Source organism: Corapipo altera, unplaced genomic scaffold (genome assembly GCF_003945725.1).
Source record: "Corapipo altera isolate COAL_440 unplaced genomic scaffold, ASM394572v1 175, whole genome shotgun sequence".
In the NCBI taxonomy this organism is placed as follows: domain Eukaryota; kingdom Metazoa; phylum Chordata; class Aves; order Passeriformes; family Pipridae; genus Corapipo; species Corapipo altera.
Window position 1 is genome coordinate 22,750 of NW_020884942.1, and position 25,560 is coordinate 48,309.

General features: G+C 42.6%; 1 protein-coding gene across 11 annotated transcripts in view; it reads left to right on the forward strand.

Moving 5' to 3' along the window:
• The window catches only part of GIGYF2 (GRB10 interacting GYF protein 2), a 74,266-nt gene that overhangs the window by 365 nt on the left and 48,341 nt on the right, over window positions 1-25,560 (forward strand). For 6 of the 11 annotated variants that reach the window (XM_027661886.1, XM_027661888.1, XM_027661891.1 and 3 more), the window contains exons 2-5: window positions 11,857-11,939; window positions 14,453-14,582; window positions 16,672-16,767; window positions 21,050-21,194. In XM_027661886.1, the coding sequence (XP_027517687.1) occupies window positions 11,899-11,939; window positions 14,453-14,582; window positions 16,672-16,767; window positions 21,050-21,194 (412 nt within the window). In that variant the 5' untranslated portion in view covers window positions 11,857-11,898. Of the gene's footprint in view, window positions 1-612; window positions 640-11,856; window positions 11,940-14,452; window positions 14,583-16,671; window positions 16,768-21,049; window positions 21,195-25,560 lie in introns of all 11 variants that reach the window. The other 5 variants (XM_027661890.1, XM_027661894.1, XM_027661897.1 and 2 more) reach the window with 2 other exon arrangements.

Sequence of the window (25,560 nt, forward strand, 5' to 3'; positions counted from 1 at the left end):
GCCCTCCCCGGGGCCTCACGCGGGCCGAGCGGGGCTGCGGCCGGCGGGCCCTGCGCTCCCCCGGGGCTCCGCGGGGCCTGTCAGGCGGCACCGTGTCCCCTCGCACTGACCCAGTGAACTCGCCCGTCCCTGCCAGCCCGCCGCGGGGAGCCCCGCTCCGGCACCCCGGCCCTGTCAGGGGGCACAGCCCGGGGAACGTGGCAGCCCCGAGCCTCCCCCGCGGGCAGCGGGCGCCGGGAGCAGCCGTGACCGGCAGTGTTTGACTGGGGAGGCCTTGGCAGGCCGAAGGGACCATCGATCAGCATTGTGTGCCTTTGGTATTGATCCAAGACAAGTAGTTTCAGTGTCAACAGAGCTGTTTCCGCTCTTTTAGTCCCGTGTGGCTGCACTTTGAAGTGGGACAAGGTGTAGGCCAAAAGGAGGTGTTGCCAAGTAGTGCTTCTGGAATAAAACCCTACATTTTCCCCAGTAAGCTTCAGTTCAACGTTCGTGGTGTGCTGCTCTTACTGTAACTTCTGAGTGTCTGCTTGCTTGGGTGGGCGGGGAAGGAACTTCTGAACTCTCATTATATTCTTCTAACTTCTCCCTGCTCATTCTGTTTTCTTGCTTCAGGAGCTGACTTGGGCAAGTTCCTGGAAAGTACGTGTAATTTTTTTTTTCCTTTTCCCATAACACTGCTGGTTGCTTTTGTTCTTAAGAAACTCTTTAATAAACACAAATTCATCTGCTGCTTTGTGAATGGAGCATTTGGTTGATGCACAGTGTGATAATTGGGAACCTTTGTAAACAAAATTGGTTGCAGTTGTCAGCAGCAGAAGCTGTGTTTTGATATTTTTAAGCTCTTGTTATTGGGTGTTGGCTGCAATAGATAATAAGAACATTACTGCTCTGAGGTGCTGGTTTTCTTGCCATTCCCTTGAATAGGCATCTTTTGAACAGTTAGCTGGTGCTGAGGTGAAAATGGGTCCCAGTTGATCCTGGATGTGCCAACAGAAATGTTGGAGTGTCCCTTGCCCCTTTTGCACCTGTTTTACTCCCCAGGTTCGTGTAGTTCTACAAGTCAGCTGGTGCCAGCAGATGTGTGTTGGTGTTGATTTCTCACTGAACGTGTGTTTTAAAAGAAAAAAATTAAAGATTCTGTTTACCAGTCCACTGGATTAAAGAGAAGGCAGAGATTTATCCCTGGAGGGTGGATGTCACCTCTTGTGCTGAGCCTTTGATAGCCCCTTTCAGTATGTGACAGTAACTGAGTGTAAATCACGGGGTTTAATGTTTTTAAGAGCTGCTCAGGCCCTGGATACAGGAACATGCATGGGGGCACCTGGGCACTGTGTTTCTTTTGGGGCCTTTTGTGAATGGTTTCTTGACCCTGTCTTTTAAAAAAAGAGCACAGAACTAAAATGCACAGTAGTCTTGTAGCAGGCATGATTTGTTTTGTAGGGTGCTTAAAAAAAATTCTAATACCACAGCAAAAACTTGGACTCTTGCAGATCCTCTTTTCATTACAGGTGTTGGTCTTGAGGTAAAATATCATCAGGTGCTGCTATTAGCATTTTTTCTTGCCTTTCTAAAACCTACAGGAAATTAAAAATATGATCTCTGTGAGGATGTGAGTGGGAAAAAAATGCTTGTAAATAGACAGTTGAGGGCTTTGCAATTAATTTTTTCCCCTTCTGTTTTATTCCTGGATTGAGGAAAAAACTCTGTGTGTGAAAGAAGGTTTTGGGTGTTTCTAAGGAATTGAGACTAAGCACCATTGCATCTCTGCTGAGGCCAGTTGTCTGAATGAAATTCTATCACAAACTGGAGTTCCTTGTATCTGAATACAAGAAAAAAAAAATTGGCAGGTGTTTTAAGATCTATAGGTACTTCATTAGAATAAAAACAGCTGGGCATGTCAAAGTCAGCTGGAACACCTTGCTGGGGCAGCTGACTGGCTGAAGGGCTTTGCTGGTATTGATCCACCTGTCTGTGCTGAAAGATCTTTGTATTTAAACCTAGAAGGGAAACCCTGGTTCACAGTAACTGGTGAAGATGACCTGGGCACCTGGACCATGGTCTGGGCCTTCCCCTCTGCCCCCTCTTTAAAGTAATTCAGGCCTTCAGCTCTTTGTTTATTAATTTATTTGAAATACTAAGAATATGAAATTTGACTCTGCCTGCTTTTGTCTGATCTTGTAAGTTCAAGTAACTGTCATGTGTATGTTGTTCTTTCATTGAGGTCTTTAAAATTCTTCCTTAGGGCTTTTTAAAGTATGGTACTAAGTCTGATTCAGGAAAAAAAAAAATCCCTTTCCTAGCATTTTCCCCTTATTTTTCTGTTTTTATTTTTTCCCCTCTCAGTGCTTCTGCTCAAAGATTAGTGGAGATAAGCTATATTTTATTCATGATTATAGATAAGAGCTAAGGGGCAGAGCAACAAAATTTCTGTTTGTGGGCATAAAAGCATAAGGCTGATCTGCCTTCTCCTGCCTTCTCCTCTCTTGCTAGAGATTCATTGGATGCTTTGGTAAGGAGAAACCCATCCCTTTGTTACTGGGGAAGCATCTGTGTTGAAAGGGACTTTTCTTTGTGTGGTTTTCTCATCAATTTATTCGAATTCACGGGGTGAAGTTTGAAGCTCTAGGTGTGTGAAATGCTGCAGGGGGATGGGGTTTGCTCTCAGGGGAACAAACTCAGTTTTCTGCCCAGCTTAGCTGCTCCTTTTCTCTCTTGCTCTCAACTCCTGAACATTTGTTTGGTTGCTCAAATGATCTGGCTTGAAAATGGCCAGAACTGAGAAAACTCGGCAACTTTGCTCCAGGTGCACCTGAGTTCTGGATGGAACTAAGAAGAATGAAGTGCTCTAAGTGACAAGGTCTGTACAGCACTGGCCCTCTTGTGGTTGGTGTGTAGATGTATATAACCCTGCAGTTCACCATGGGGATGTTTAATACCATTACTTTTTCATGTTTAGCTCAGCTGGGGGTTGTGGCAGTCTCTGCATGGCTTTGTCAGTAGCTGAGATTGCCACAGTGTGTTGGTTACAAAATGTGTCCACTTCTCTGTTTTTGCAGAGGGAGGTTGGTCAGTCCATTTCCTCTAAAGGTGTTAAACATTGCTTGAGTTCAGGCACTGTGTGATGGTTTGATGTGGCGTGGGAAACTAAGCTGCAATTGAAATTTGTGTGTCCTTCTTGCTTTTTTTTTTTTTTTTGTAATGGAAAGGATGCATAGAATTGTTTTGATGCATCTGAGGTTTTTGGCAAGTGTGAAATCGAAATGTGTGTTTTCAAGGGTCAGCCTGTTCTGTAATCCCTAAAGCTTGGAATACATAGAAGCTGGATAGGTAGACTCCAGGATTACAGAGAAAAGCAGGAGGAATACCAGGAGCTGTGTAGAGATTGTAGAGTCTGTAGGTCAATGAAAAATTCTGATGAACACTTAGAGAATTGTTATAAAATACTGCTTTGTTGATGTGCCTTTTGGATCACTTACTGTTTTTTGATTCCCTCGGCGAGTTATTAAATCTGTGTTATCTCTTTCTCTCCTTTTGGCCACACATTTGAAAAAAATCCAGGGAATCTAGAAAAATCCCCCTGCAGCATTTCACACTTGATGGCTTTAACAGTGGCTCTTGTATATGTAGTTTGGCATTGTGAAGAGATAAACAAGTGTACATATAACACCTTACAGAAATTGGCTAGAAAAATATTTTGGCATTGTTAAATATTGTTCTTCTGGTGAAAGAAAGCATGATGCTCCCCTTTGGGAAGGCAGCGTTTGCTTAGGGGAACTCTGTCCTTTTTATTTAGTAGAGAAATACTTGTTTCAAGTCGTTGTTACAATGAAACACTTTAAAAAAAAAACCACCTTCCTTCTGTCACTGACAACAACTGTAAACACTTGGCATCCTGTTGGTAGTGTTTTATGATAAAGATACTGGCTGTGGGAGTGGGGGATTCAGAGGCTGTGGGTGTCCATGGGGAGGTCAGTTTGGGTAAAAACAGGTGTGATGTGTGTGTTGATGGGTCAGTTCAGGCTGGAAGGAGAAGACCTGCTTTGGGCACTGAGGAGATGAGTTGGGGTGAAGTTGTGTGGTGATGGATGGAGAGCTGAAGTCACGAGCCTTCAGCCTTAGTCAGAATGCTGTGTGGCAAGGAGTTGGTGTGACTGGCAAGTGATGGGATGTGTAAATGGTTTTTTGAGCCATGTGTGTTAGAATCTGAGGCTGGTTTAGCTGGAAGAGCCTTGGTGGTTTCTCCTCCAGCCTCCTGCTCAAAGCAGGGCTGACGTCAGTGTTAGACTGTGTGTGATGGAAAGTGAGTGGGGCTGATCATGGAAGTAGCATATGGCAAGATTTTTAAGTAAAGGCATCTCATAACTTGATTTAATAAATTAGAGGCCCAGTTCAACTACCATTAAATCCAGTGGAAGCTTTTACAATAGGCTTAGTTAATGCTGAATCATCTGTATATGTAATTTTCTCTGTTGCACTAAGCTTTAAGAGTGCTAAGGCAGGACCAGACATCACAAGTCGATTTTGAAAGGTATGGTTCTTACATTAAAACAAGTGAATATCTTCAGCAATATTAACATGAAGAGAAGTGGGTAAGCTATTAAAAAGTGTTGCAATTTGTACATAGTAACCAGTTACCCTCTGCTTTCCTGGCTGACCAAGGTATGCAGTGATGCACCTTGTAATTCTTTGTCAGGACCCTTTGTCAGACACACTCTCTGTGTTGAATGTTTCCTGAAGTGCAGGAGCACAGTCTCAGAGCTGCACGAGTAGGAAACCTTAAGAAGGCGTGGGGGGAGACAATTTCCACAAAGCCCAAAGAAGCTCCTTTATGTCAGTGACATGTAAAACAAAGCCCCAAGCCCCCACAAGAAGCCAGATTTGTTAATTCAGTGAATGTTTTCAGTGAGCACAGTCTGAACCGTGTTCTTCCACCCTGACTGTGTGTATGGGCTGGAGAATGTGTGTGAGGAGGGTGAGAGAGCTGCTGCAGCACCTCTGTGTGTGTAGCTTTGGGTGCATTGACTGCTGATCTTGCTGGGGAGCAGGTAGGCAGACCAGGCATCCTGATCCCTAACACCTTGTGGAATGGCACAGACTGAATATTACTAAAATTATTATTATAAATATTACTGAAACTACCGGCAAGTTTTGGATGTACGAGGTACACAGATGTGGAAGTGATTTTTTTCAGATGGAAAGCAAGAGCACTGGCAGGATTTTGGGATAGGATTTGGAAGGAGAAGTGTTTGTGCTTCAGCCAGTGGCAAGGCCAAGGGTGTGGTTCCCTGACTCTGCTTCTTGGAGCTTAATCGCTGGTGTCTGTGTTTGGCTGGAGACTGGGAGTGAAGGTGGAGGACACAGACCAGGAGAAGTGTTCCTGGCTGTCTGTGTGCAGGTGGAGCAAGGAGAGGGCAGCTCCCAACCTACCTCCAGCCAGCAGGGTCACAGCAGGAGGTAGGAAAGGGAGAAAACATCTGGAGTTGTGTTATTTAACGTTCCTTTCTTTCTTGGTTAGGTGGGTGGGTCTCCTTAGTCTCTCGTGTCATCCTCTCCTGGAGGGGATTCAGAGCTTACCTGTGTTTGTCCCCCTTGGCTGGAGTGCAGCATTTTGGGAGCTGCAGTGCTCCCTGGAGCTTTACCTGGATCTGTGTGGAGGGAGCAGGGGAGTGGCAGCTTGGAGCTGCCATTTGAGGGGAGTCATGGGCAATTTTTGACCAGAAACTGCCGAGAGATTGAAACACTTTTGCAATGGTTTGAGACAGGAAGGTTATAAGACTTGAGGAGGTCTAAAAATGTAAGAGTAATAATAGAGGTGTAGTTTCTGGAGAAGTGAATGGTTTGGACATTGTTCCCTTGGGAAAAACTTGGCGTGTGGGTAGATAGGCCTTGGAAAATTCACTGCCTTTATCAGGAATAAGGTTGGGCAAACCAGAGGGGACTCCTGTGACTTGTCTGGCATCTTGTGTAATGTGACTAATGGATTTTTTTTCCTGACTCATTTTCTGTTTAAGCTAGAACATACCTTTTAGAAAATCATTTAGTGTTGACCTGAAAACAACTCACTTTGCTGTTTATCCCCCACATGTCTTGCTTCAGTCCCTTCAATGAGTAAACTTGGGTCTCCAGCCTTTTTAACCTGCATGATCATTTACAGACAGAGCAAAATACTTAATTTTTTTTTCCTCAAAGCTTAATAAATAGAGCTTTAGTGTGGTGTTGGTGTTTCTTCTTCTCACTGTAAGGTGTATCTGTCATGTTCTATCAATTTTTGAACTTCTGATTTTACAACAGAGCAGGACACAGTATCCCTTCAGTGACACAATTTGGTGTATATTTACTCTGTATTTCCTTATTCCTGTGTTAAGTGTTTCCTGTTAGCTCTTTTAGTCAATGTTGTATCACGTGCTTTTTTTTCAGCTGATTAATGTCATAAATCTCAGCTTGGGTTCAGGACTGGGTTTTTCCAGAATAGTCCTGCATTAGTTGTGCATCACCTGTATTTTCTGCTGGTGACTCTTCTGACTTGGCCTTATCCAACCTGCTGTGCTGGACCCAGGTGAATAATTCATAATGGCACCATTGATGTGTCATTTCCATTCTTTACCATGTCCATGTTTTCATCCTTAGGTTTCAGGAGTTTTGTGGGCCAGTGCTACAGACTCTGTAGAAGTAGGAGAAAGCTTCTTAACTTGGTTTTGTGAATTTTATTCCTTCTGAGAGTGGGTGGTTGTGTATTCTTTGGAAGAGGGGATTAAAAGAAAAAGTATCTTGTGATGATCTGAGACCTTTCATGTGGTTCTGAATGATTTTGTCCTTTTTAGAGTTCTACTGAATTGGAATGTCCTGCTGAAATTAAAATTTATTTCGCCTACTTGCTGGAGCAATGAAATTTCTACCCTTACAAAAGTATATTTTGACTGACTGTCTTCCATAAATCCATGTTGCCTGGCCATAATTATGTCAGAGTCCTTTAATCAGTGTTGTCTGCTTTAGCCAGTGATTAATATCAGACAGGCAGGTAGGGTAGCCACCTGAGTCATCCTGTTTACCATTGTGCTTAAAAAGTGGCTTGCTTGCACACAGTTATGGATCTTCTTTAATATTTCAGGGATTAGAGAAAATCAGCATTAATTATTCAGTCAACCTGTTAATTTTTTTAAAAACACAGCTGCTGGCACTGACATCAGCCAGAGTAGCTGCCTGTGGAATGTTTTCTTGCTTGGGGAAGGTGAGGTTTTATCATCTTGCTGTAATGTTGCTGTTGCATGGTGGAACACTGCCGTTAAATTCCTGTCCCACCTTTATTTAGGGAGAACCCAATTCCCTGCACTTCAACCTGCTTAGGTTAAATTTCTGTTGTGTTCTTTGGTTCTCACAGTTTCAGCCAATTTATAGGTTTAAAAGCCTGTTTCAAACCTACAGTAGCGACAGAACTACCTTGGAAGGAAAGGATATTTTTCTTCCTAAACACCTCTGATCAAAGATTTGACAATTTCAAAATAAAATAGCTGTGTATAGGAAGGATCAGTGGTATACCTTTTTTTTTCCCCAAGGTTTAGGTTTCCAAAGTTAATAAAAACCCTAAGCACACAGCAGCCCCAAAGCTATAAATTGCAGTGACAGTCCAAATCTTTAATTTTTTTCTGTCTGTAGGAAAGATTAGATGGGCAGACCTGAATGCAGCCACTGCCTAGACTCAGCTTGGAATGCTAAGAATCAGTGCATCTCTATCTGGAGCAGCAGAACAGACAGATTGCCAAGTGGTGCAAGCTGACAGAATTCTATAATGGAAATGTAGGAATTTAACATTGCCTGAAAATCTTAATTCTGGTGCCTGTCAGTAAGGGATAAATCTTAAAATGCCATTTTTTGGTATGTTCTGAAGTTGAGCAAGGTCTGGTGCAACATGGTAGTTTAGGTCTTTCAGAGTCTCTGAAAACAGCTTTTTGCCTGGATATTTATTAGCTAGCTATATGTTTTAAAATAACAGAGCTTGTGGGCAAAGTGTGCCACAGTAATTATAGACCTCCAGCTGAAACATCTTGTGCATTTTAATGCACAAATCTGGCCGGTGGAATCAAGTTCCAACTTGTGTCTGTAGCAGATGTTTCTGAGAGCTTTAATAGATTTGTCAGGTACCAAGTAGCAAGCTTGAAAAATAATGTCAAAAACTGCAAGCTTGGTAAAGTAACCATTTTACCTGCAGTGAACCAGTGAAAGGACTGTTGCTGATAGCAACTTGTGCATCTATAATATCACCTGGTAATTGTGAGTGAAAGCCACTTAAGGGCTTAATGTTATTGGATTACATTTTATGTCTGCTCCGAGGATGGACTTCTGATTTTTCAAAGTGCTAAACAGCTGACAAAACACAGGGGTGTTTTTTCTCTTGCTAGTCCACAGGTTGATGGTGGGCTTGGTGTGATTTCTTCTCTTTTCAGCCCTGCATGCTGATAGCAGGTTGGTGGTATCACCCCAGGAAAACGGGGTCCCACTTCAGTTTATGAAGCAATTCCATTTTTCCCTAAATATGCAGGAAAACTGCAACCATTTGTAGGGTTGCACTGGCACCTTGATCAAGGATTTGTAGAAGACTTTGGAGGAAATGTTCCTCTTGGGTGGACTGGTGGGAAGCACTGGGCAGCCTTCTTGGCCAAGCAGAGCTGTTACCTGGCCAGGATCAAAGCAGTGCCTCAGTTTCTCACTTCAGCTCCAGTCTGTCCCCGTGTGCTCTGCCCAGATCACATCTGTGGCTTGGGGATTCCACCACTGAGAGCCACTGATTTGTAGACAACTCTGATTCACAAACCCAGTGGTTCAGAAAGGGGCTTTTCCTTCCTCAGATTTTATCAAGGAGGAAACGTTAGTTATGTTATTTTTGCAATTTGCAAATACACGTTATTTTTGCGATCCTTGATCAATAAGGAGGCAGCATGGATAAAAAAAGACCGAAATCAACGTTTCAGTTATTAATATCGAAGTTTAAAATGTAAGGAAATTATCTAGATGATAAAGATGTGATAAATTCATGCCTTTTCCTTGGCCAAAATGGCTGAATTCACGACCTGATCATTCATTCCCTTGCCTTAATTTCTGCTCCTGTTTCTTGCTCCACCCTGACTCTCTGCTCTCGTGAAGGGAGTGCTGCCTGGTCCACCCTGACTGGCCTTTCCAGTTGGTACAGCTTCTCCTCCTCACCAGCCAGGGGCACTGAGCAGTCCCTGTGGAGGTTCCTCTCCCCGCTGGCTTCGTGCTCTCCCCTTTTCCCTGCACATGGTTCCTGCTTTCCCTGTCTCCTGTGCTCTCACCCAGCTCAGTGTACTCCTCCAGCACACTTGCTGTCTTAGCTTTCCTGAGTCTTTTCCCTGCTCTCTGCCTTCCTCCTCCCAAGTCAGTGCCCATTCCCAGAGTGCCTCTTTTCCAATGGTTTTCTCTCAGCTTTGCCTGTAATTTCTTTTTCGTGTGTGTTTTATTTCTGGGTAACGTTGCCTATTAAATCCACCTGTTAAACCTCTTCAAATCATCTGCACATCTGTGGTTTATTCTGTTTGGGGGGTCTTTGGGGGCCAGTTCAGTGACAGTTTCACTCACTTAGAGGTGTCTCATTTCAAAATGCCCACAGTCAGAGCTTGTAGGGAGGCAGTAACCTACCTCAGTGCAATACAGGAGGAGGAAGCCAGCCAAGAGTTCTCAAAATGAAGTGTGGTGACCAAAGTGAGGGACAGGGAAAACTGTTTTGCAGCTCACTGGGATGATACTGGAAGGCTTTGAGTATTCTTGTAGGTACTCAGTGCTTAGGAGTCTGGCAGAGAAAGATGACACAGCATCCTCGGTTTTTTGGGAAGGGAATGCAGAGGCTGAAGAGGGTGGGGCCCAGTGGGTCCAACCCCAGTGAATGGCTCAGTTCTTACTGGTTTTTAGTGCCTTGTCCTTATATCTGATGCTTTCCAGCTGTGTTTTCGTGGCAGTCTAACATTCAGTGCCAGCCTTTTTGGTGTTAACTGTTACTAAGGTAGCTTTGATGTTAGGAGCTAAAGATCCCAGGTTCCCTGGTGATCCTCATGGGTTGATCTGGAAACTCTCCACCCCTCCAGCAGCAGGATTACAGGCACTGCAGGGAGTGGAGGGGCAGAGCCATCCACTTAAGGCTTCTAGGAATTGTTTTAGAGGCTTGTCTCTGCCAGAGTGTGCAGGATGGTTTGCTTGAATTGACCTGCAGTATTTTCACAAGTGGCTGCTTTGTCTTCTTTGGGTACCTCACCCTGTGTTATGATTGGAAGAATAATAAGTGATGCACACTGAATGTTGCAATGAGCTGTCACTTGCTTCAAAAAGGCAACTCAAATCAGACCAAAATCATCTCAGACTGGGCCTGTGAGAATAGCTGGGTGTTTTTGTATTAGCTCTTGGTGCAGGTAGTGGGGATAATTCCATTTTATTATATAGGGTTATTGTGAAAATAAAAATACTAAGGTTTGTATATAAATTACATTGTGTATGGGGAAAAAATGGGTATTCCATGTAGTAAAAATCCATAAGCCAGATGTTGGTGGGTAGGTTTAGGCTGCAGGGAATTCTATAACTGTTTGTAATCTTATGCCCAAAAGATTTGGGTAAAATCTGTTCCAGTGGTTTCAGCATGTTTGGTTTTAGCATGTTTTGTCATTTTGTAACTTTGAGGGTCTTGATTTATTTTCTTTAACTTTAGTATCATCACTTCTGTAACATGTATATAAGAAAAAAGTGTTTCCTTTGTTTGGTTTTGTCTTGTTTTCTTCAGTAACTAGTGCCCTTTCTACCTCCCCACATTTTGTTGTTCTTTTCCATCACCTTTTCACCCAAAGCACAGACAAACTCCAAAGCTGGTTATTTAGTCCCTGGGTCTGTTAAGGAATAAGGTCCTGATACAGCAGAGTTCCCTCCCTCCCATCTGTCCTGTATGGGTTCTTCAAGTCTGATCAACCAGTGTCTGTAGGTAATGCTTCAAATCCTTTTTTCTTTGGGCTTTGCCTACAGTGTGTTTGATTTTTGAAGAGCCAAACCTCCTTCCTCTGCAGATTTGGATTTTGCTGCTGCTGGAAGGAAAGAGGGGCTGTATTTATGGCTGCAAGAGACACTTCTCTAGAGCTTCCTGGGCTGGACTTGGCTCTGACAGAAAAAACTTTGTAGCCTTCCCTTAGTTTTGTCCCTTCCCTCCTGTGTGGCTTTCTCTGCTCTTGTCCATACACTCTGGATATGTAGGAACCTTTGCTGTGCCTGCAGGACCTTGGCTAATAGGAATGAAAGTAGCTCAGATCTTAAGTTAGGCTTTTTTTTTGGCCTAATAAAACTAAGAATGAGAGAAATACTGTCATTTGCCTGCAGATTTTTGGAGGATGTCATAGCATTGGATGTACTCAGACTTTAGAAGGCTTGTTTTTCAAGAATGAGCAGTGGAAATTTCTTGAATACTCTGCCACTCAGCTGGCAAATCTGTCTTGCTGTAATTCTAGTAGGTTTTTATCCTCTTATAATTGTCAGGAAGCAGCAATTCTGTTAATTAAGCATTACTGTTCTTACAGAAGGGGATTATACATCAAGTTCTCAGTGTTTGTACAAATTATTTCCTCAGACACACTGATCCAGAGTTCTGTTTGATCTGTTAAAAGAGGGATTTAGGGAAGAGATCTTGATGCAGTTGCTCCTATATTAGTAAATTAATTATGTTGGAGAATGAAACGGATTCCTTAAAAAAAAATTCCATGTCAATTTTTTTTTACTTCTTTGCATGACCAGATGTGCTTTTCTATTGTGAATTAATTTGTGAAGGACTGTATCAATCCAGCTATTTTCATAGTAAACAATTTTATTTTTCAGGTTCACACTTTTTAAGAAAAGAGGAATAGAACAGGAAAAAAAATGGCAGCAGAAACTCAGACACTTAACTTTGGGCCTGAATGGTAAGTTTTGTCTGGTTTGTGAGACTCCAGAACCTCATCTAAAATGAGTTTCTGTCCTTTGGAACAGAACTGATTATGAGACTGAATGGGATATAATGTGTTTGTTGTTCCATCCTGCTTCACCTCAGTCCCTGGCCTGGGATTGAAGGCAACACTGTAAGATTAGTCTTCACTTTGTGTATGAAATGGGTTGGGTTTTATGTCATGTTAAGGGATAATATTTACATTGCTACCAAGTAGAATGAGGTGTATGATCCCAGAGGTGTGCACAGACTGAAGATGTGCTTCTTTGGTCTTTCCATGTGCTACATGTTAATAAGAAAGTTCTTAAACTCTCCTCACTGGACTTAAATCTGTAGCTAAGCAAGCTTTTTCTTTTTCCACTGTTCAAAAAACCTAAACCCTGTACGGAACACGATGAAAGTGAGTTTTGTGTCACAGTATCCTGCATGTGTGCACTGAAAGTGTCAGGAAAAACGAGCTGCTGTGTTAAAGGGAACCCCTGACGTTGTATAATTTTGTCAGCTGTTAGTTTTCAGCTTGTCTGACGTGCATTGTCCTGGTTTTTGCTAAGGAATGGTTGCACAGGTGTGATTATTCACGATTTGTTCCAGTCTCTTGTTGAAGTGTTGCTGGCTTCAGTTACAAACAAGACTTGTGGGTGGTGTGGTTTCTGAAGAGGGATGTGATCCCGGGGGTGTGGAGCTGGCCTAGGAAATAAAACTGCTGCACAGCATGTGGGGAGACTTACTGGAATAACATCTTCACTTCTGCTGGCACACTGCTCTGCACAGTGCCCAGAAATTGGAGAGGATTCAGCGAAGGAGGAAGACATGATTTGTGGGCTGGGAAACAATGAGAGCTCAGTCTATTTTGTTAGATGGAAAGAAGGTTAAAGAATGACTCTATCACTGTCTATAAATACACCCACCAGGAAGATGTGTTGTGCTGGAGTGCTCCTCAGTGTAAGAGACAGACATGATTAGATTCTTGATGGATGGAAGCCAAAGTTATATTAAAAAGAAGGGGGAAGACAACTCTAAAAAAAGCACATTTTAGCAGTAGCTTGCTTGCTGTGTCATAGTGAGGGGACTTCAGTCTCCATTTAGTTTAAAAACCTGATGAGATTGTGTATGGAATATGTATTATACTTGAGTGAGTTACTAGATTTTTACAGGAATGATGGAATATAAGCTTTATAATTATTGCTTTGGGTTGCAGTGCAGTCGTGCCTGTCACATAAGCTGCTGTATCACTTCACAGTGAAACTCTGGGCCACGTTTGGTCTGCATTGATCAAACACTGAACATTGCACTGAGCCATCTAATCCTTGGAATAATTCTTCCCCAGGCATGTTTTGTTTGGAAGTGGTGTGTGAAGGACCTGCCACGGGGTGGCACCAAACTAAAAAAATAAGATCAACATTTGACTTGCAAATTGCTTTTTCCTTTCTGTTTAAAGGACAATAAAGCAAATCAAAGCATGCTTCAATAATTAGGTGAAAGGTAACCTCTGAATCATTGTTACAGTTTAGAGCACCCTCCTTTCCGTGGATTTCTCAGTTGTTGAGAAGAGGTTTTGTTGTTCACTTTTCTAAGATGCACATTAAGGAAAATGTAGGAAAATGGTCAGGGTTCTGTTTCTTGATGCATACATCCTTTTGTAAAACATTCCTCAAAAAAAAAATTCCTAAAAATATAGAATATTTGTGAAGCTGAGGAAGTGACTGTATAAAGAGAGACTAATGTACTTGCAGAGTGGGAATCACATCCAGTGGTAAGATGTTATGTGCAAGAAGTCCATTAACTTACCTGTATGGGATGGGAGCAAATGTAATTGCATATTTATCTGTTACCATAAGTAGGACTACTGCTTGAAATGCCTCTGAAATAGTGGCACTATATTTTGTGCATCATTTTTATTGATACCCCAAGCTAAATGATATATGCACTCTAAAACAAACAAACAAACAAACCATTAATTTTAATTCCTGGAAAAGGATTTGTAGTAAAGAAGCATTCCAGAGACACAAGAAGAAACCCATTGTAAAATTTACTGTGCTGTAGTGTTAAACTTTGCCAAACAGCTGAATAAACTCGTGGTTAATGTTTGCTGCACTGTCCTCAGCATGGTCAGAATTTTTCTTGTCCGAAAGAAGATGTTGCCATGAATATCTGTGGAAGATGTTCAACTGATTTGTGTGCAGCCGGTGTAAGCAGCTTAGGCAAGGCTTTAGGGGTGCAGCAGCTTGCTATATGTTCAACATAAGAGTTTTCCTGGGCCAGTTCAATTCCTTGGTGTGCTCCTGGGAATGTTTTTTCTCTCTGTCCTGGCTGTGGATGAAAGGAGGGAAGCTCTTCACCGTCGGGGCACCGAGGTTGAGTTTTGAACCGAAGCCGTGGGCGTCTTTCCTCTGCACGTTCTTGGTTGTGTTTGTGCCCAGGGGGGTGGCACAGTGGCACAGGGGGTGGTGGCACACACTCAGTCAGTGCCATGGCTTGTCTCTGTTGCAGGCTGCGAGCCCTGTCCAGCGGTGGGAGCGTGACATCCCCTCCGCTGTCTCCGGCCCTGCCCAAGTACAAACTCGCAGACTATCGCTACGGGAGAGAAGAAATGCTGGCACTTTTTCTAAAGGATAACAAGGTGAGCAGGGAAAGGCCTGATGTGTGTGCTCCTAATGAGCCTTGAGATCAGGAATACTGGTTTGTATTTTGGGATTGTGGACAGAGCAATCATGTGTCCCTTGGCATCCCAGACTGAAGAGGTCTGATTTGGTGTGGGGGGGTTGTGTGTGTGTGTACACTTATTTGATCCCACTTTTACTGCATTCATTATGTTTGATTCTTTTTTTGCCTCTTTAGGGGCAACTTCCTGTACCCCAGAGAGCAAAAAACCTGATTGCCATATTCAGTCCCACTGCCAGAGATGACTGAGGGCTAAAGTCTCCTTGCAGCTGTGCATATTTGCTTGCCTCAGTAGGATTTTATTTATGTAGTGCATAATAGTTATTTGATTCAGCTGCAATAAATCATGTTAGCAGATCATCTGAAAACGGCAATGGATCCACGTTTATCCCAAATTAAGGCAGTTCATTTTAGCAGGTAACTGGCCCAATGAGAGCAGACCTCAGGTATTCCCTTCTCTGGGAATCAGGACACAAATACAATCAGGCACATGGAATGCATTAGGACAATGTGGAAAGTCAAGAGCTTCCTCCTGGTTGCATTTCAAGCAAGGCTCCCAGTGATGTAAAAGATGATGTAAAATTTCAGAGGTCCTTTCAGGCAACAATTCACACATTCTGCATTTGTAAACATTGGGTTTTCCTGCAGCTGGTGACAGAGGTTGGTTTGTTGTTGAAGCAGCATGTAGTGCCTTGGAAATCTCAATCCCTCAAGTGAGGGAGGGGCTGCAAGAAATGGTGTCAGGTTGTGCCCTGAGCTTGGCACAGAGCTGTGCACACCCAGCTCCCTGTTCCTGCCCTGTGCTGACACTCAGTGCTGGGAGCCCTGTGCTGCTTCCACAGGGATTCAGGGGCACTGAATGTCAGGGATGTTTCTGAGCCTGTGAAGTGTGCTCCAACATGCAGGATTGTCCTGCTCAGCCTTGGGGAGCTGTGATTTAAACCTTGCTGTTGTGCTGGAATAAGCCAACCAGCCAGAGGCCATTGCTGTGTGCTAGAGCAGGTGCTGCTGAGGCCTCTGCAGTTGTGACTGATTCAGAACAACCTTGGAATATCCTGTGTCACAGGAAGTTCTCCCATCCTTAGGAGTGGTCCAAAAGAAGATTTTCTCCCTGTGTGTTTGCCAGAAAGGCATTATCATTAGACTGTGTCTTGCTTTTGATACCCAGGTGTTTCCAGAGGGCTGGGAAATTCTAGTTGTCTTGGCAGTGGTTCTAGTTAACTACTCAGGGCAATGGTTTTAAGCTGTGTCTTGTACCCTGTCCTTTTTCACTGGGTCATCTTCAATCTTTGCTGGCTGAAGATGAGGCAAAGTTGCTTTTCTGATTAAAAGATACACTGATTGAAAGCAGGAAAGCTTCTGCTAGCATGTGCCCAAATGAAAATATAAAAAGTCTTTAGTATTATGAACTAAATATTTTTGAAACAGATTTCTGTTGGCATAATTAGACCTCACTTGGCTGTAATTGCAGCTTCTTGTCCAGATTCTCAAGGTCACATCTGCTGATGGAGCTTCTGATTCAAAATTAGTGTTAAAGTTTATTTTGATTTAAATCATCAGTGTTCTCTAGCTAATTTATACATATAGTTTTGTTTTACTTGGGTTTTTTGTTTGTGGTTTTTTACTCTCCTTGTTGGTTGTAAATTGGAATGACTGACTTTAAATCAAATACAACCTTTGTGCTGGTAGTTTTGCTGAATAAAAGTCTATAAAGTGCATTGGAGTTAAAGCAATAGTTTTTAATTTACCAGATGAAATTTCACTTGGTTCAGGTTTGAGCTGCAGTGCTGTGTAATTTTGTGTTCTGATGTCTGTGAGCTTGTGGGGGGGGGTTCTTTGGAAATCTATAAGAATTTTTTTTTCTGGGGGTGGTAAATTTGCAGTTACACCCACCCCTGGTAAATGTAATGGGAAGCACTGGTGTGCTGGGTGGATGGACACAGAGTTGGCAGGATAATAATAACAGTTTTTGTGAGTCAATGTCTGTGGCATCATCCCTGAAGTGGAAAAGCTTGGATATAGTAGAATGCTCTTTTCCTTTGATACAGATACCTTCAGACCTTCTGGATAAGGAATTTCTGCCTATTTTACAAGAGGAGCCCCTGCCACCACTGGCACTTGTACCTTTTACAGAAGAAGAACAGGTTGGTATCCTTTTTTTTTTTTTATGTTAAATCTTTAGATTGTCAGTAGTGTAAAGACAAAATAAAGAGTATTCCTCCATTAAGAAAAACCATAAAATTTGAGATTTGGAGAATTTGGAGAAAGAAATTATGAAAGCACAGTGTCAGCATAAAGTTTAAATTCTGTTCATGCTCGATTGTTGTCTTAAATTTGAACAGATATTTTGTCATACACTGTTCTGTGGACATCAGACAGCTTGTAAAATCCAGGATCACCATCTGGGAAATGTTACCTATTTTTTGAGTATGTGCCATATTCAGATCAGTAAAATTTTCTCCAGGTTTCAGATCACCTTCTCTTTTGTAATCATAGAGTCCTAGAAGTGTCTTAAGTTCTGTAGCTTTAGCTTTGTGCCCTTTGGACAACTGTTGAACTTTTTTGACTGTTAGCATTTCTCAGAAGGATGCAGTACTCTTACTGACTCCATACACAGGCAATTGCTTGATTATCTCCTTTGGTCTCCATAGGTGTATGGTTAATTGGTGAACAAGATGACAGTGAGAACAGGCAGTCCATAAAGATTCCATTTCAAAGATGACTGATCTGGGTAGTTTGAAAAACCCTCCATTTAAATGGCATTCCTAGTGGAGAAAGCTGCCTGCCCTGCTCTGGACAGTGCCTCTGACTTTTGACTCTGGATTGATTCCCTCTTTATGGCTGTCAGAACTTTTGATTTTGAAGCTGCTCTCCAATTTGTCACGCTTCTTATCACTTACTCCATAATACTGTTGTTTGGTTATTTTGTTACTTTTCTAATAGAAAGCTGAGTATTTTTACTGGCTGGAGTACTTTGATTTTTGCAGGGGTGGGTGGTGTTACTATTAATTTAAGATATCAGAGCATCTTCCTTCCTTTGCTCCGTGCTGTTGTGTTCTTGAATTCTTCATTTCATTTTGTCCCTGGGTATTCTTGTATATCCTCTTCACCTCTTCTGGAATTCCTCCCTCTTCAGAGTTGATTCATATTTCTTGTATCTCTGTAGGATGCTGTCCTTTGACACAAGGTGCTGATGGTTTAGTTTTTAATCAGCAGTTGTATCTGAGTTCACATGGATACACAGTTAGTCTAAAAAGGCAACTGAGGTTGAGAGGGTGCTTTTATAGGAAGTCTTAGCCCAGCTCCTGTTCTTGAGTAGGAACTAGAACTGGTCAGCCAGACATACAGTAGCACAGCAGAATATTGAACCTCAGTGTAAATACCCTGACATATTTTTTTGCTGATGCACAGTGGAGTCCTTCAGAGAGCACTGCAGGCCTTTCACTGTTCAGGGGGACACCCACTTTTGGGGATTGTTGGTGTACTCTGGGAGGAGTAATACGAGTTTAGGGCTGTGGTATTGGTTCTGAGTGGCCTCTTGGTGCAGATGAGATGGGAAGTGCTACTGAGCTTCAGGGATAGGTGGTCCTCTGCTGCAGTGCCCAGTGTTTCACCAGTCTTGAAAAGTCCTGAGGAGTTGGTGTGCCCTGTGTCACTGCTTCCTCCTGCTCCTTTTCACCTGTAATCATACAGGAACCTTTGGGCACCTTAACAGTTCTCTACAATCTCCACAAAAATCTTAATTTGAAAGAAGAGGTCCATTTTCCCTTTTTAATAAATTTCCATTAATGCTTTCTGGGGACCCAGAGGACCTGAACAGTCTGGTTTTCTATGTCCATTTTCCCCCCTCCATGGCTGATTTGAGATACCAGGGGAATACCATGATTTAAGCTACCAGAAATTCCTGGTGTTTGTTTCCCATGACATAATAAACATCATTTATCATCAAGAATCACGTTCAGAAGTGATCGTGAGGTGAATATTAATGGATTTGCTGCTAGTCCTGGTACAGGGAAGTTCTTGCTATTAAGATTGATAAAAGATAGTTTAAAAGTCCCTTTTTACCCCCTCTGTGAATACTTAAGCTAGAATTATTGTTTCAGAGCTTGGGGGGGGGGCAGAGATTTGGGAGTCCTGATTAGAACAGGGGTACTTTGGGTGGGGTGCAGGTGAAGCTGTTAGCATTCCTCTGTCAGGCTTTTGCTCTAGGCCTGGATTCAGAGCAGTTCTTGCAGTCCCAGCACCTGCTGGCATTGCAGCTGTGTGTGTGCTGTGGCTGGAAGAACTTGTCTCAGGCTGATGGAAAGATATGTTATCTGGGTGTGGGTGGTGGGCTATGGCAGCTCTATGAATTTAAGCTTTAATTTGTTTAGTCCTGTAGAATTTAACTAGCAGATACTTAGGGTTACAGTATTCCCTGTTACAGGACATGGATCTGCTTTGGATGGAGTTGCCGGTTCTTTTTGTGTAGAATATTTCTTTGCTGAGCTAACCCAGAGCTCAACTGATTGACCCTGTAGTAGGTTTTGTTATATAATATCACAGATTTGTCTGAGATCTGTTTCCATGGAAGTGTCTGAAGAAAAGAAGGTTTCTGTGGATGGCTTTAACAGAGCTTTCCACCAGGGACCACTGGCAATATGGAGCACGGGGTTCCTTTGCCTTTCTCCCCAGCCCCTTTATTCCTGTTTGTAACAGAGAAGAATTCAGAATTCAGAATTCTTAGTCTTATCTGCCTGTGGAGTAGGGGAGGCTCAAACTCTTGCTGAATGTGATGGAGCTCCTGACATCTGGTTCTTAAGGCATCTTCCACTTGCTCCTAAAGCATTAACTGAGCCCCTGTTTTGGGGCAGCTTTGCTCTTTGGTGTGCATTGTCAGGGATGGGCATTGAGGGAATACACTGATCAGTAGGAGGGTGGGATTTGCTGGTTTGACTTCGTTGTTTTTATTGCATCCTGTGATCTCTCCGTGTGGGTTGTTGTGCACAGGATGAGGATCTCACCCTTCTCCACAGCGGGCTCTACAGGGGGAGGGGGAATTGGCTCAGAGTTCAGACAGAAATGGCAAAGTTAAAAAACGTTTGGAAAAGGGAGATAACTATTTTGTCCTTACTGGAAGAATTAAGGCATAAAAAATAAGGAATCTCCTATGCAAGACAATGAATCTGATAAGTAGCTTAAAGATGGTTTTGCAGGGAAATATTCCCTTCTTCATAAAAAAGCAGAAGTATCAACAGCAGGAAAGGTGGTGATTTGTTTCGAAGGAAATGGAGGTGGTTCCTTTTGACTTGCTGATGAAATGGTTGCTTTAAACTTCAAGAGCTGGCTGGGAAAATAGTCAGATTTACTGGAGGCTGACCTTGCTATTTTGCCATGCATGACTGCATTTTTTCTTTCCCCTCAAGTCTACTTAGTTACCAATCCTCTCTTGAAGGAAGATCTACTTTTCTAGGAAGCACATACCAAGCAGTTTCTGAAACGGGTTAAAACTCCTTCAAATGCCTGTTGGCTCTGATGTTAGCCATTTAGATTTTAAATAGTATATAATTGCTTGTCTCATTGTTCTCTGAAGACCTTCAAAGTCATAGCAATTCAGATGAGTTGATGTAAGCACTTGCCTGCTTTAAGTGTAACAGCTGTTTGGAGTCCTTTGCATTCTAATTATTTAAAACTGGCAGTCAGAAATTGTGTGTGAATCCAGGTTTGCTTGCTAATGTTTCTGAACTTGCTCCTGAATCCTTTGGCCCAGTTTCCCAACTATTTGTGTTCAGAGAATGGGGCCAGAGTTGGTTATAATTATCCATTCTTTATTGAAATAGCTTTTTCTTTAGCAATTAGTATGAAAATAAAGTTGAATTTTACTGATGTTTATTGTCTTATTAAAAGGAGTATCACTTAGATTTCAGAAGGCTTAAGTACACTTAGTTTTCCCCAAAGCATGTTACTCCTGTGATATATTCAGAGAGGGGGGAAGAAAGGCTTATTTCTGCAGAGAATATTGGTAAATATAACTTTATCCAAGTTCTGTTACTCTTTACATGTTTGAAGTTTAGAATTGCCATTAATTCACGGTGTCAGGAGTAGGCAAGTGCCAGTCTCTTTTTGGAGCAGAATGTCTGTGTTTCAATCTGTGTTCCAATTAAGTAGTTGGAACATCATCTGCCAGAGGAGTAGGTGCTCCACTGCTGCCTTTAGAGCAGCGAAATGTCAGGTGAGTAACTTGGGAGCACCGATGTCCACCACATCCTTTCAGAGACTGCTCCAGCTGCTCCTGTGCCCGTGGAATCCTTTCCCTTGCCGGCGTTAGTCCTGTGGGCTTGTGCTGACCGCGGGGAAAGCAAAGCTGCTGTTGGGCTGAGTTTAGGCTAACGGTGTTTGTGGTTTCGGGGGGTGTGTGACTGACTCTGCCCTGCCCTGTCTCCACAGAGGAATTTCTCGATGTCTGTAAACAGTGCTGCCGTCCTGCGGCTGACGGGACGCGGAGGAGGAACGGTGGTGGGGGCTCCTCGAGGTCGAAGTTCCTCTCGAGGTCGAGGTGAGCTGCCAGTGGGATGTGCTGCGCTGTACACAGGTGATCCAGGCTAAAGCTGCTGAGGGGTGTTCCTGGAGCTTGGCTAGGGCCAGCTTGGCTCATGCCCGGTTTATTTTCCCTTAAAGCTTTGAAACTTTCCCAGTAAGGTTGATGGTAGAGCCCTCGTGTGCTTAGGGGTGGTTCTGCACACCTCAGTGCACATCTGGTACATGTGCTACAGGCCTCTGTCAGAGTGGTGGGTGGGGAGAGCCAAAGGGAAAGGTGGTTTTGAGGTGGAATGTGAAATAGTTTGGTTCGGAATTATAAAGCAAATTTGTAGGGAAAGGGGAGGAAAATGCACGAATGTGTTTACAATGTCAAGATTGTAGTAGATGGTGTTCAGTACTCTGAAAAATCATCTTCATTTGTTAACATCCTGAGCATAAACAGGAGAAGGTTAATGGGAAGACATAATTGAATTTGGGAGAAATTTGAGTCTTGCCAATTTTAGTGCCTTGCTGTAGTTGATGTCTCATCCAGGATCACTTCAAACATTTGCTAATGAACTGAGAAAAATGTCCTCAAGCCGTATTCCCTAGTTTAAACCAAATTGTTAAATCCAGGGTTTATCTTAGTAGTTCTCTTTCAATGTGCATACTTTTGTGAACACTTTTTGGGGGGCTTTATATATAAATATGATGGGTTGCATTTATAATAGTAAGAAGCTAATAACTTGGAAATACCATCAGGAGTAATTAATCTTGTAACCTCTGTCTTTGCAGGTGCTTAGGTGAGGTTTCTCTTAGAGCCCTTTCTAATTTAATTCTGAATGTCCTTAACTGGTGATATTTTAAATAACAACTTCCATACATAATTAAATGCTTGACCAGAATTTTACTCTGATTTAATGTGTTCTCTCATTTCTGTTCTCCTTCCTTAATACTACTTTCTTTTTTAGCTTACATCTTTCAGATACTTGTAGGTTGTCATCTGTCCTCTTGTGGTTGCTTCCCAGCAAAGACATATGAATTTAAACTTTTATTAGGCTGCATTTTTCCTGTTGCTTCCCCTTTTTTGTTTATCATTGTATTTGCACAAGTGCTCAGGGTTTAATTTAAAAAAAAAAAAGTGTGTGCATTTACATAAATGTGGGGTGACATTCTTACTTATATGTACCTTGTTATATTTCTGTTCCTCATGTGGAAGTTGTTGCTTTTTGCTGTGTGTATTGCTACCATCTGTTTCATTTTGCTAAGAATACATGTATTAGCTATATTTTAGATGCATCAGGGCTTAATTGTGCAAATTAAATGAATGCTGCTTAAAATGTGGTGATTTGAGGTCCTACAACCGCTAGTGTGCCCTCTAGTTTCAATAGCAAGATCCCTTGACTGTTTCTAACTTTGCAAACCCTTTATTTTGTTTTCTTTTGTCAAATTTCCCCTTGTTTCCTTGCTGCACCATTAACAGTGAATGCCATCCTTCTGCAGTGAGCAGTGGATTGCTTTTTAATTGCCCCCACAAGTTTCAGTGAGGTCGCAGGGTTAAATGTGGCAGAATATGGCTTCTAATCCAGTCATTCTGTTATCGAATCTATTTGTATGCATGACAGTTTTGTTTGGCAGTAAACTTTGATTCCTTACATATGAGTGGTCAGAACTTAAAATCTGTGCAGTATTAAGATGTTTGAAAGCTGCTGCCTGTATTCCTGCTTTTTCGTAGTTCATTTTTAAGATGTGTTAAAGAATACTAACAAGAACTTTGCAAGGTTTCAATCTTTTTCACTTTTTTTTTTAGTTTCATCCTCATCTAATCTTTTAATTTGTTTGAATTGTTATTTGCTGTGCTTGTTGGGCTGCTCTGCCGTTCTTCTGCTAAGCTCTAAAAAATAATTTCCCCAGTAAATTTCCTCAGCTGCCTGAGCTTTCCTCCTTTCCTTGATCCTGGATGCTGCTTGTTTCTTCCCCTCTTCCCCTTCTCTTCCCTTGGGCTCTAGGCATAATGAGTCTTCCCAAAGTTTCTATATCTCAGCAAAGAAATTAAAGTTTCTGCCAGGACAAAACTGTACAATTTTCATAATTATGCACGTCATGTTCTTGTAATTAAGGACTTTGTTTTCAGAGTTATTTATTAAAAGCTCAGTCTCGGATTGTTGACAAATGACTTAGAAGAACACATTACTTACAAGGAGCAGGCTTTAAATGCAGTTTTGTTTTTTCAAGTTACAGTGAAAAGAACTTGGAATTTCTTTGGAGTTTGTTCACTAAATGAACTGCTTCACTTGCCAGTTGGAAAACGTTTTTATTGCACTGCAGAATTGCCTGGGTTTAAAAGGTTATCTGGTGTTTTTCACGGACATTACATCGTTGTGTGCACCAAAGCTGCTGCCGATCAGTGTGGGCTTCAGCCTCCCCAAAACCAGATTGCGATCTGGAAGGGACTTCACAGCAACTGGGGAGCAGAATTTGCATGTAGGATTAGGTTTGTTAATTAAGTTCCCTCGCTGAGGCACAAATCACAGAGTTGTGTTCCAGCGTTTGGGAGCAGGAGGGGCAATCTGCGACAGATTGGCAAAGGGAAGAACTGCTGGTAAAGGAGGGTTATTGTTAGAATTCTAAATGGGATTCACTTCCCAGGATTTGAAACTACAGCGGAACAGTAAATATTTTCTGGGCATTCACTCCAGCTCTTACTGACAGCCATTGCGTTTAGATGAGGTGAAAATGATCGCTATGTGAAAGCTGCTTTGATTTTTTTGTTTAAAAAAAAAAAAAGTTGTAGTCTCTAAAGAAACCAAGTACTTGCACGTGACTCTTTCCTAATTGACTTGTTTTCCTGGGAGCTCCCTGTGGTGTGCAGTTAAGCCCTGTGCTTTGTGCTGACGGGACTGGAATGTCAACATTCATGAATAAGAGCCTCAGATGAGGGGAGATTTAAATGGTCCCTGGAATGGGCTGTAAGCTCACGGACACCTTGTTTTGTAGCCGTTCTCCTTGTTGGTTAATACTCTTATGAAGGGTCCTTTGCTTTCCTATTCGAAGTCTTTCCCCTCCCACCCTCTTTGCTCTTTGTAATCTGCCTCTGCTGCTGTTGGAAGGTGTGAAAGTGGAATGTTATCATATCTAACCAGCAGTAGTTGAACTACAGTTATTCAGCCTTTCCCAGACTGTATTATGGCTGTGATTGTTGACCCCAAACTCCAGTTATGCTATAATTTGAACAATTTGCTTGTTGTATTCTTAGGGAGGGTTTTTTTTTTGTAATGACAGTTAGAATGACAGTTTGTGCTGCATCCTGCCCTCTTGTTTGTGTTTTTTATTTTTACTTAAATTCAAACTTGTCTATTTTTGAGGTTAGAGATTTTGGGCTGTTACTACAGTATCCAGTGGAATGATGACCTCATTCCGAGGTTTTTAAGAATTGTTGAAATACAAATGACACAGTCGCTCCACTCAGTTCTTAAATGAAAAATGGTTTATTGACATCTCTTAACTGTGCATTCAGTATTTTGTGCAACATCTACACTTAGAAAGTCTGCTGCTCATGTGCCAGGCTTTTTTTTTTTTTTTCAGAAGTGGCATTCAGTTTAAAGTAAGCCAAGAAGTGCAGAAACAGAATGTCAGTGCTTCTCTGTGCATTTTTATCCCCCCTGCAAACATTTTCCAAGCATTCTGTTAGCACTGTTAGCTGTGTCCTGGGGGGCACTTTCAGCTCCATCTGGGGAACACTTGCTGATTAACTGCCTTTGCACAGGTTTTTTTGACTGGCTGCTGCTCTTCTGTACCTGGTGGGATGTGTTTGGTGCTTCCCAGGCAGGGTGTGCTGGGTGTCTGTGGGCACTGCAGAGGGGCCCTGGGGCAGTGCAGGGGGGGGGGTGGCACAGCACAGGTGGCCTCAGCAGAGCCTGCCCAGTGCTGTGGGGTGTCACTGCAGCTGGGAGCCCAGTCCTGTGGCCCCATGGGCAACCATGAACTGAATGGCTGAGATCACTTGGTGGGCATTTTGCAAGGTTATTGTGTCATTGAGACCTTTTTGGTGGCTGAGCACAACTGAAATTCTGATGAACCGTGACATGGGGGTGGTTAGTGAGGGGAGGTTGCTCAGACTGTTGTTTCATGTATTTTTAAAGCAGCCACAAACCATGCTGCTCTTAAAAAGTTGATTCTGTTCTTGCTCTTATACAGGACTCTTGCTTTATTTGCTGCTGAAAACTCCCCTATCACCAGGTCTGGCCCTGCTGGTGTGTGGTGTCAGCAGTCAGTGTGCACTCCTGCCTGCTCACTCTGCAAATGTTGCCACCACTCACTGTGAAAACCAGAAAAGGACAACCTGTTTTGTTTCTGTTGAAAAAGTATATGCAGCTTTTCCACCTCTGCTACCTCAGAGGCAGGAGATGAGTCAGTGCCTTTGTTCTGTGTTGACTCTG